General features: G+C 45.2%; 1 protein-coding gene across 1 annotated transcript in view; it reads left to right on the forward strand.

Annotated features, from left to right (window-relative positions):
• The first annotated feature begins 513 nt into the window (after positions 1-513).
• Positions 514-12,500, forward strand: part of syt6a (synaptotagmin VIa) — a 37,694-nt gene continuing 25,707 nt past the window's right edge. The window contains exon 1 of the mRNA XM_060047578.1: positions 514-1,064. Within this exon, the coding sequence (XP_059903561.1) occupies positions 689-1,064 (376 nt within the window). The 5' untranslated portion in view covers positions 514-688. The remainder of the gene's footprint in view (positions 1,065-12,500) is intronic.

The raw sequence follows: 12,500 nt of genomic DNA on the forward strand, positions 1-12,500 counted from the left end.
AGAGAGGGAAGAGAGTTAGAGAGATGGGGAGGAGAGAGATGGAGAAATATATAAAGGGTAGGAAGAGAGAGACGGAGAGAGCTATAGAGGGGGCAGAGAGAAGAGAGAGAGAGAGAGAGAGAGAGAGAGAGAGAGAGAGAGAGAGAGAGAGAGAGAGTGAGAGAGAGAGAGAGGGAGAGAGAGAGAGAGAGAGAGAGAGAGAGAGAGAGAGAGAGAGGGGGTGTGTGAAGAGAAGAGGAGGGATTAGGGCTTAACCTCTTGTTGGAATATTGACTGTTGCCGTGTGAACTCCTCTCATATCTTTAATGTGGCATCTTTCTTAAGACGAGGAATGATGCAATTCTTCTGTCAATGGGAATACCTGGAGGCATGAGGGATTCATTAAGCCCCCCCACACACACACACTGCTGTGCAGATGCGCCACGCGCATGCACGTGCATACAAGGGATAACAATAAATACATCTTGGCTCATATTTTCAGGAAGAGGATTTTGTCTTGCATCCAGTCACACAACAACACATTAAGAGGCACAACAGGAAAAAACACACACACACACACACACACACACACACACACACACACACACACACACACACACACACACACACACACACACACACACACACACACACACACACACACACACACACACACACACACACACACATGCATAAAAAATAACCACACATGCGCCGAAGCCCCCGCAAACGCGCGAGTGTGCACTGGAGAAAACCCCCGCAAGAAGGGGGAAGATTCAGCGAATGGTCGGCGATGACATGTTTTATTTGTCTCGTGTATCCCACGCTGCCGCTCGTGTTGGGAGAGCTCATCCCCTCGGATGAGCACACACACAACCACACACACACACACAAACACACACTCACCACCGAGGATGCAGACGAGAGCATGAGTTCGGACCGAGCGCAGGATGACACGGTCTGTCAGAAAGCCGTGACCCTAATCGTTGACCTTTGTCTGGCCGACGGTGAGCTGCTCGCTCAGGACACCTGCCAGGATTTCTTCTTCCTGTTGTCCAAACAGAACTCCGACCACCCAGAACCAGGTAAGTGATTTCTGGCTGGTTTGTTTCATTAGGTTAAGGGTTAGACAAATATATATATGTGTATAGATGTCTATCTGTATTCTTCAATTAGGGCTCTATATATATATATATACATATCTATAAATGTATCTGCATCTGGAGTTAGGGTTATATATATATAGATATTAATAGATATCTCTATTTATATGTATAGATATTTATCTGTATCCATGAATTAAGGTGAAATATATATATGTATATTTGTATCTGGAGATAGGGTTATATATATATAAAAGTATAGATATATATCTATATCCATGAGTTATGCTGAATGCTGTTCCTCAATTCTAGGATTTGTCCCTCTTTGCGCCTTTCTGTTAGATTTCATCCATTCTTTGACGTTCCCGGTAGTTTTCATGCAGATCCAATACTGACCGTATCTTCTGAAAAGTCCTAATCCTGCCTTCACAAGGTGAAATAAAGCATTAACATCTTCTTATATTATTCTATAGTGTTCCCTTGTGCCCTCCATAGACACTTGCTTGTCTTCCGCCTTAATGAGTTTCCTGACCTCAAGGCAAAACAGACAGCAATAGTAGTATATAACAGACTCATCAGTTGCTGGGTGACCACAGCCTCTGTTTCATTAATAGATAAACCCTGAGGCTAAATATCGCCAGCTGATGTCCCCCAGAGCAGTTCGGGTCGTCCGTCAGAATGGAAAAAGGTTCCTACTGATAATGTATTATTTTCTTTTGGCTTGGATGACACTTTGGAAGAACTTATTCAGGAAGTTACTTGGGTGAAGATTAATAGTAAGCATCTGCCTAATCCAATCCACCTTCAGCGCACTTCACATAATCTCGTAATTATTCATGAGGGATATTTTGTATTTTTAATTTGACCGTTACTCCAGGGTTCTTCCTCTGCAGCAGCCTGACATTTCCAAACTGTGAGTCCTTTTGCATCCCAGACAAAACCAAAATCCTGTGGTTGTTGTGGTTTTAGAAGGACCAATCTCAAATTCCTTTTGCAGAGGCGTATCCTAGTGCCGTACTCAGTAGTAAGCACGAGTAGACTGTAGTAGTGGTGTCTCTAACACATTCATGCATGACATGCCTTGTGAGTGCTGTTCATGTCAAAGATCTTTGTTATGAACATATTTTATTTCTGTAACAACCTGGTGACCGTGTCCTCAACTGTGAAGCATACATCATTCATTGGGATCTGGAGACGCTGGGCTTAGCAAACAATAAAAGCAGATCATCACAAGTCTTAAACTAAATTGCACCCTTGTGTCTCATGCGCTTGGAAAAATAATTGAGCGGGATCTCGACGATGATCATCACTCATAAACAGCCCATCATAGTCTTTGAATGGATGCTTTCTCCATTCACACACATGCTCTAACACGGCTTCATCGCACACACATGCCCGCGTTGATGCGTTGTGGATCAGTGCAGTGGATTAGAAACCGCGGTCGGACGGCTCAGCGTGTCTCCCTGTGAGTGAGAGTCTTGCTGTGACACGAGGTCTGCAGGCAGGTGCGGAGAGAACATGTCATTCAAAAGGAGGAGCCGGGGCGCGTAGACCCCCCCCCCCCCCCCCGCCCCACCTTCTCCCTTCCTGTTTACGGACTGCATGTCACACCACTCCTGACCCAATCTTCTGTCACGTCACATCATCCTCACTGACCGAATCGGAACGCCAGTGCTGCTGGCGGCGGCTATTGCGCCGCGGGGACATTAAATGCCATTGCATGTTACCCGGGCCGTCGCTGTGAATCTCTTCTGCCACATGGCATCCAAACACAAGCTGCTTCTCATATTGTGGACAGGGACATGCAGAGGAAGGGGGGATGGACAAACAGTCTCCCCCCTGTGCATTTTACACGGTGCACTGCACACATTGCAGAGGGACCCAAGTGCAGGAGTGAGTGAAGTGATGGTGCGCACTGCACTCGTCCCCGTGCGGCAGTGGCAAGCTCGGGGTTCGGGGCCAGCGGGAGCTTCCAGTTCACATACCGGAGCGGTTTACGGTTCTGCTACGCATAATATAGATCTGTGTTTCATTACTTCCCTCCAAAGTGTGGTTCTTTGTCACAGATGATGAACGTAATTGCTATCGCTTGTTACTCTACTGATGTGATCTATAAGATACTCAATTAGAAACAACCTCATTGTCATTGTTTTTTTTACGCAAAAGTATGGTTGTACTCTTTCCCCACTGCCCGTCGGGAGATGGGGATGGCTTTGGTGTTTTGGTCCTAAAGAAAAGTTATTTTCCTTTCTTAGTGAGAATGCAAAATAAACTTTTGCATTGTTGACAGGCAGATCTACGACACCCTTCAAGCAGAAGCCAATGAATTCTAAGTAAGCACACTAATATACACCTCTCCTGCCTGTTGGCTCTTAATATAGCACCCTGAGTCCGACCGCGGTCTACCATTGTGATCAGCGCTGATAACGTTATTAGGGATCAGGGAGCCTTTCTCAGGCAGCCTGTGTCTTGATATAGCTGAGAGATTATAGCCTATGCCTGGCCTCTGTAATTTGGTGAATCAGTGCGCTGCTTTCAGGCTAGCAACGACAGCGCACTGGGCTAGGAAACCAGCAGGGACACCTAACCCGGGCTCTTGGAAGCTTTTCGCTTCCGTGATCGGCTGCCTTCCTGAGATATTGATATTCACTACGTAGTCGTGAAGCTCAACATGAACGCGACGCTCTCCAATGAAACCTGTGGGAGCCATAGAGAGGCAGAACGCATGTATAGTCACACACACACAAACCCACAAACCAACAAACATATGTTAATTACATGGTCACACACATACAATCACTCACAAACACACACACGCCTACACATTACCTGTGTAAAAGAACGCATGCCTATAAACACACACACACACACACACACACACACACACACACACACACACACACACACACACACACACACACTCACACACACACACACACACACACACACACACACACACACACACACACACACACACACACACACACACACACACATGCCCATGCTCACACACACACACACACACACACATGCCCATGCTCACACACACTTACTCACACAGACAGACAGACACACACACGCACACACAAACACACACACACACACACACGCACACACACACACACACACACACACACACACACACACACACACGCACACACGCACACACGCACACACACACACACACACACACACACACACGCACACACACACACACACACACACACACACACACACACACACACACACACACACACACACACACACACACACACACACACACACACACACACACACACACATATGTACACACACGTATAACACCTTTCACTAACACCATCAGCAGCAGCTTCAGGTGTGTGGGCTTGAACTGACAAGGCTTATTTTGATTGCATCATTTCTCACGCCCGTCTTGTTGTGAGCATTATAAAGACCTCCGGCTGGCGGAGGCAGACCCTCACCTGACGGTTCCTGTTGGTCCCACTGGTGGGCTTCTCTGGGCCACGGTCTCTGCGAGGGGGTGGGGCGCTGGATGCTGCATTGCAGGTCGAATCCAAAAAAGCAAGCAAAACAAGAACATCAAATTAACTGCCCTGGTGAGATTAGAAGCCCCCAAAACCGCCAGGCCTTTCAATAATTCATGTCTACAGTCTACCGCCCCTTCTTTCAATGCAGACAACCGCAAGAGAAAAGAACCTTTGGTAAGCAGTGCTATCGGGCTGCTTACCAAAAGACAACAAATGAGTGGGTCAAGTGCCCGCAACTTGTGTAGATATATAGTGAGATATTTATCTTGTGATTACCAGCAGTATTGTTGGTAATCACAAGAATAAGGCGTGTTAAGTTTTCTGTTTTGTGCACTCAAGCAAAATAAAGGCATAGCTTCGTTGTTTTTGATCCATCACGGATGGATCAGACTGGAGACTCAGGCTCCATGGTCGGTTTATCATCTGGAGACTTGGGCACCATGGTTGGTTGGTCGTCTGGAGAGTTGGATACCATGCATGGTTTTCACCTGGGTGAAGGCAGGCGACAGGTATCTGAACAGGTACCTTCGCTGCTTAGAGTGAAGCAGTCCGAGGTTAAAGTCAGGTCACTTCTCCTGGGGTTGGGTCAGAAAATCGGAGTAGCAAATAATTGCGAGGAGGTTTTCATAAATATAAATGTGGTAAAGAGAATCACTGCCATAAGCGGACTGTAAACCAATCCCACTTTTTTCTTCTTCTTCTGACAAGCCTGGGAAGCAACATGCTCGTGAACAGCATTTTATATTGAAACGCCTTCTTCTTTTCCGTCTCTGGAGAGTCTCTTTTCTCCCACCTACAATTTAATTTGAAACATCAATAGCTCCTTGGCGGCACCTGATGGGGCTGATAGGCTGAGGATGCATTTTCTTTTTTGTCTCCCTACAAGGCTACTTCCTTGTGACCGGATATTGGTATCATGAATGTGAATCTATTCCCTTTGAATAAATAATGTATAAAACCCACAATCAACTTCTTCCTGCAGACTGGCTATCAGATGAATGATCAAACATGAATATGTATTACCAAACCAGCATTGACTGTTCAAAAAACAGTGTTCGCAGTGTCTTAAAGCTGGCTTATTCTTATTTATTTTTTTGGTAGTTTCAAAGCAGGCCAGACTATGGTTATCCTTTGTGTTTTATTTATTTATTCATATTTTTTATGTTTTTGGTTTAATTGATTAAGGTCACAGAAGCCAAATGAGATTTATGTGATGAATTATTTAGATCCTTGCTGGGTTATCCTTGGTTATTGCTCCGGGTCCAGGCCTCCACTGAGCTATTGAGTGCTGGCATTGGTTTATTGATTGAGGAATCAGGCCTGACACTATAGGCACAGATGGAACTCAATGTGAGAGCCAGCGCCTTAATGTCACTAGAGCCCAATTTACTGTTCATTCCCAGTCTTGGCATTGAGATTTGAGGGGACATTTTGAGCATGATTTCCTTTTCTAAAAAGTAGAAGGATTTCTCTTTGCCTGTCTTTGATTTTTCCATCTTGCCAGATGTAGATAAGAGCACCCAGTCACCCCTTCATAACTTTGTTAGGTTATTTTAAAGCAGTAAACTCAGTGGCCCTTTCTCTTAGTAACCCTGCTTGTCCCCTGTCTCAATGGGAGCTTAAAGCATCTTGGATGGACGCCGCAGCCACGTTTGCTAAGCTGATGGCGCAGAAACGCGGGGACACAGGCACAGCTCTCTACAGCTCATCAAAGAGAGTGATGAGCGATGCACAGGTAGCATTACCTGGGGTTATTTTCTCTTAAGCTAAGGTAACCCACTACTTACTAGTGAACACTTTCAACTGTCAGTTCTTTCAACTAGAAAAACTACACCAAAGTTCCGAACTCCCAAACTGATGACTTTTCAATTGCAAGGGGGTGTAGCATCTCCAATTCAACCTAACCATACCTTAACCTTAACCATTCAGTTTCAAACTACAAGTTGAGTAGGTGTGTGAGATTTGTAGGACATCACAACTGTTGCCTGTAAATTCACAGCTGTGGGAAACGTTTTTCTTCCAACCCGGTCTGTGTTCACACTGTTGAAACGGTTAATGAGGAAGAGGTTTAATATGTGATCCTTTTATCCACTGATTGGTCTGGCACTTTGTATCAACCAATATCGCCTAAATTCCATATTGACTAGCGTTGTTCCAAACAGTATCAGCTCAACGTCAAAAGTGATCTGGCAAATTCTGCCTGATCAGGGAAGGCAGCGGACACATGTGAAGCGCAACCCTGAGACGGCCCAGAACATTTTGTCCCTTATGTTCCTGATAATGCAGAAGTAGAAAGAAAACATGTTTTTCCTGTCTCTTCCTTGTGACTCCCTAATGTGATGTGTAGTCCGGGTCATCGGGTACGAAGAAACTTAATTTTTTCCTCACAGAAAACATGGAGCTTCCCTAACGTGGTTTTAGTTTCAGGTCCGGGAACACACCGTGCCTTGGGCTTTCATCAGCCCGGACAGACCCCCGACCCCCCCCCCCCACACACACACACACACACACACACAGACCCCCGACCCCCCCCCCCCACACACACACACACACACACACACAGACCCCCGACCCCCCCCCCCCCACCCACACACTCAAACACACACACTAACATTTCCAGGAAGCACCGCTGCTTCCTTTATTTTTGTGTTTCACTTCTGGTCCAACTCTGCGGTGCCCCCCTAGGGCATGACCTGACCCTTAAGAGGAACAAGCAGGCAGACGGAGGTGAGGAAGGGGGTAAGATGCAAAGCTGCATCATCATCACCGCCGCGTGAACTCATGCATGCGCGTACGCTCGCAATCCCATGCATATTGGGTCAACCACTTAGCAGGGAACATATTTTAGGGGGGAGACAATGCTTGGGGCTGAGTTAAAAAAATTTACAGACAGTGCTATCCTCTGTTTGTTGTGACATTTTCTCCTCTGATTGGATTATAGCTCTCTCTACAAGGCTCCACAGGCCACCCTGAAGGGATGCTGCCCAAACCTGACAGGAATTGATGCACTGACCTTACTAGCTTGTCTACCCTTAGAGAGAACCACCTCATGGGTACATTGTGAACAATAGAGGATGTAAAACCAAGCCACGTATCGTCGATGCATACGCTGATACATTTATAAACATTGTACCGGTGGGACGTGGCTGAATATGGCTGATGATGGATCAAGCATCGCAGCCTACAGGGCAACAGGCCTTGTGAACCACTTAAGGACGCCATTCGAACAGGATGCCCGTCTGCCCAGCTTGCCACGAGCCCAGACCACACGTTAGCCTGCCTACCAGAAAGAAGGCACATGGTTGCTAGGCAACCAAATTAAACAGGGATTTTCCTGTGACGAATACGGATGCGACACAAGGTTCCGAACAAGAATACAAAAAATGCTTGACACACTAGTGAAGGATGGTTCAAATCAAGTCATGATCAGATTTCTAGATGAGCTGAGTTACATGTCCTTACCAAGGGGAGTCAATGTTTAACATGCAGCCCCAACCAAGTCTCTCAGAATGACCTGGCGAACACACCCTGGGGTCCTTCCTCCATTATTCATCAATGGAGACATTAATGCATATTGCATGTCTCATGTATCTGGGAGATGGACTAGGCTAATGAAGAAGCAATAGCTTTTGTTCTCTTGCACGGCGGTGCGTGCTTGATCCGAAGCATGTTGGTCAAACATTCAGCAACAAGTTAGAGGCGCAACTAAATCAGCTTTGCTCTTCACAAATGGTTTAGTAAACATTTTGTTAAGGAACCATGTGCCTGGAACACAGGCTAATTTAACAGTCCGGTGACTGTTAATGTTTGCATTCTGTCTTGCTTGTCTGCTGCCATGGTACACGTACACATCTGTGTTATACTTCTATGCATCACTGAACAACAACAATTTTAATAAAACAAATGAAACACTCAGTTAGATGTACAGAGAGTTAAAAGCTTTTCATTACAACACTGCTTTCTCTCGTATAATGGAGTATCGTCTACGTCAGACTGAACAGAAAAAACACTTCCTGTTCAAGGCTCTCATAAACAACACTTTTTGTTGATTAGTTTATAATCAAGGCATGCTTGTCCTTTATACATTATTGTATCATATGAGTACAAATCAAATAGGAGGAAAGTTGCTGATATATAACAAGAATGTTTACAACACAATAATACTATTTGTGAGCAGTCCGTTGGTGTGGACGTGGCCTGAGCTGAAATGAGCTCCACAGTGGGAGACGATGGACCCCTTCTCTTGACAAGTTATTCATCAGCCAAGCATGTAATTACGAACACAAGAGGCTCATGTTTGCTCCCATGCATACCTGTGACACAATGACAAGAGTAGCAGGGGCGGCTGTCTCCACAGCAGCAGCAGCGATTACCTCCCGGGTGTTGCTGTCAGAACGCTGAGGATAATCTGCAGGAGGAAGGGAGGGAGGGAGGGAGAGAGGGAGGGGGAGAGGGGTGAACAGTAACTGTAACTTCATTAAAGTAATTAAACCAGATGCGCACAAATCAATGTCTTGGGAGGGTTTATGTGCTTCACTCTCCCTTTCTGTTTTGGATGACAAGCATTGGGGCCAGTCGATTGTCTGTTAGGGTGTGATGAAAAATGTAAGAAAATCATCAAATTGTTTTTTATGTTCCAATTACTATGGGAGTTATTTTCCCACTTATTAATCATATAGGCTACCAATCTTCCACTCAAGACTATCTGAGCTCACGGTGGAGATATCAGACGAGACACACCATGATTAGCCTGCTAGCCCAGGGTCAGACACGCGCCAATTTAACTTAAAGGCAATTAATGGGTTTAAAATGAGTTATATCAGTTTGAGGTGACCACATTGAGGCTACTGAGATAATAAATAAATCATTCTTCTAGCACATGCAGCAGGATCGTATTTTCTATAAAAAAAATATAGCTCTCCCTCAAAGGTTGTCTTTTTTACCAACGTACTGAATGTACTTATACACGTATGTGAACATACACTATGTCACATGCTATTTTCTTATTAAAAATGTGGATTTTATTGGATTTGCCTTTCCCCTGCAGAAATCCTATTCAAACCACACGCCTTATCTAAATGTTCCATAAGCCTATTTGTCAAGCACATATTCAAAAGGGCCACCAGAGCAGTGGGGACCTGCAATAATGACAGCTGCTAGCTCGAAAACAATGCATCTGTCTTGGGCTTTCTATATGAGGAATCGCTTGGCATTTCGTTTTGGATTTGGTCCAGGCTGTGGCCAAAAAAAACTTTCTTTTTATACAGCTGCCTATAGCATTTATGAGTGTGTCATGGGGGATATTAAGAAGAATACTCCAAATCAGTTCTGCAGCCTAATATCTGGAGGACAATAGGTGGTGGTGCAACAATCACGTTCCCAGCGATTGCTTCGTACACTCTCATTGTTTGATAATTAACGCCTTGTGTTTGTTGATACTCAAATTAAACAATGCATAGTCAAATTTGACTATACTGTACTGTAGAGACAAATTAATGTATCCCACGCATAAAAGGATTTGACAAAACCGGCAGAAAGGATGACCGTAAGACAAGCAACACTTATCCCTGTCTTTTTTCCTGGCCTATAAATAGAGCCTTGTGAAGAGGGTCACTGGCAGAGGCTGCGGTAGCACCAGCCCCCCGTGCATGTCACGTTAAATCACAGTATCATTTTTTGTAAATGTGTATGTAGGACCCAACCCAGTGGTTACGCAGTTTTTTATTAAGGTGACTCAGAGATCAGGGTAGGCACGGAGGCCTTGTTCACACTTTTAACTAGTAACACCCCACCCCCGACAAAACACATCTTACACATTGTCTGCGCTAATTAGCTGTGGCTATGGCTTCCCAAGGGAAGCTATCGGTGTTCCAATTAACAGCGTGGGACCACTTCATATAGACTCACATGCTGTGCAGATCTACATGAATAGTATGTCTGATGAAGTATGAATATGTTGAATAGGCCGAGGAAATGAGGAGATTTCATGGAGCACAACCCGACAAGAGGTCCAGACCGTCCCATTCCCTAACATTTATTCCATGTCCTTCCCAATCGTCCAACATCTGGCTCAGTCCGATCCCCAAAACGTAAAATTCTTAGCTTCTAACACAGACTTCCCCCCCCCCCCCCGTTACCTGTAGCATCCATCTTCAAACATCTCCCTCCCACTTGGACATCAACAATGTATTGTCTTCAGAAGCCTCTTCAATGGCTTCTCTGCACACTGAGTGGATTCCACATTTGTATTCTGAGAGCCTGGAGTCGCTGCAGAATGTACCCGTCTGCACTCTGCTTTCCTTTGAACTCCACACTGGCTTCTTGGACCCGCAGGCGCGGACTTCCATCACGGCCGCGGATGGCGGGAACCTGTGATGAACGGTTCATTAGGAAGATAAATGGTGCTTCTGAGTTCATCCCTGGTGTGTGTGCACTGAGATGTTCCGGAGAATCTCTCGGCCACTCTTTGCACGTCTATTCAGGGGGCTGCAGAGGCGCGAGCGCCTCTGCAGCCCCCCAGGGGAGACTCCCGCCCTGAGCATAATTCAAAGCTAGGATTAACCAACTAAGAGTTTAAGACAAGTGTCTTAAAAAACCCATTGCAGTAAGTAGCAGTGTGCTAGTAACATAGCAGGGTTCACACCAGTCTGTCCAATATTAAGCAGATGGTTTGCACCTTCATGATTATGATTGATAAACTTTACAATGAACAGCAGGTGTATTTAAAGGTGACATATTGTACCACCAGGTGTGAGTGTGATTAGCCGTTACAAGCCGTTCTGAAAATCTGCCTCACACTTGGGGTAACCTGTCACCTTTAAGCAGCCAGTCCCATCCTCTTTGACTGGATATTGTGAAATATTACCTGAAAAGGCAATTGGAAAGTTTTTAAAGAACTTCATGTAGATGTATTTTAAACCATATAGGCATTGGAGAAATGGTTTAGGAGTCTCTATACCTATCTATAGGTACATCTTTGATATGCAGTGGAACATTAACAATTTGATGTGTCTATGTCTTCATTTATGTAATTTCTTCCAAACTATTTACATGGTTTTGGGACTATGGATAAAAAATATATTAGACAAAGAGAGCCAAGTTAGAGAGCCAAGAAGAGCCTAGAATCGATGCATGTGATGGGAAGCAGCCCGGATGTTTGCTAATGACACCCTTTAGAATATTTGGTAATGGCTGCCTATTAGTCACACTTACCACGCAATGGTTGTTAATGAAGGTTTCCCCTCACTCAATTCTCAAATTTCAGACAGCATTAATGAGCCCATCTTTCTGTGACATTTGTCAACTCTTTCTGGAAGGGGGGGCTTACTGATAGGGCATTGTAATTGCTGGTTCGCAGATACAGAGCATTGGAACGCGTTGTAGTTTTTAACACACTTTTAGTACTACATGCTGCATTAAGCAAGCAGTGAGTACCCCTTGCTATGAATTTATTATTTTCCTGTTCAGAGCACAATGTTCTCGACCAATGCCATTTTTCTAACCAGTACCTCAAATAGAGTTAGGTTCCGTCCATCATGTTTCATAGCGCAACCAGGGGAGTGTTTGGTAAGGTAGTCTACCGTGCAGCCTCTTGAGCCAATAGCAACACAGCAGTACACCCCCAGCAGACCAGATGATGTGGAGGATACAATGATGCTAATCTAGATCGAGGACCTTCTATCCCTACTCCTCCCCCTCCCTCACTCCAATACCTTCCTCCCTCTTGCGCGCTCTCCCTCTTTGTTCAACAGTGAACTGATTGTGCTGCAATATCGCGTGGCCATAGTCTCGCGCACTGTAGTAGACGGACGCCGCGCGAGGCATCTCTCGGGCTTGTTAAATCAACTGCGCATGACTAAATGCGTGCTAGAACTACAGCAGCAACGCGGTT

Source organism: Gadus macrocephalus, chromosome 1 (genome assembly GCF_031168955.1).
Source record: "Gadus macrocephalus chromosome 1, ASM3116895v1".
NCBI classification, from domain to species: domain Eukaryota; kingdom Metazoa; phylum Chordata; class Actinopteri; order Gadiformes; family Gadidae; genus Gadus; species Gadus macrocephalus.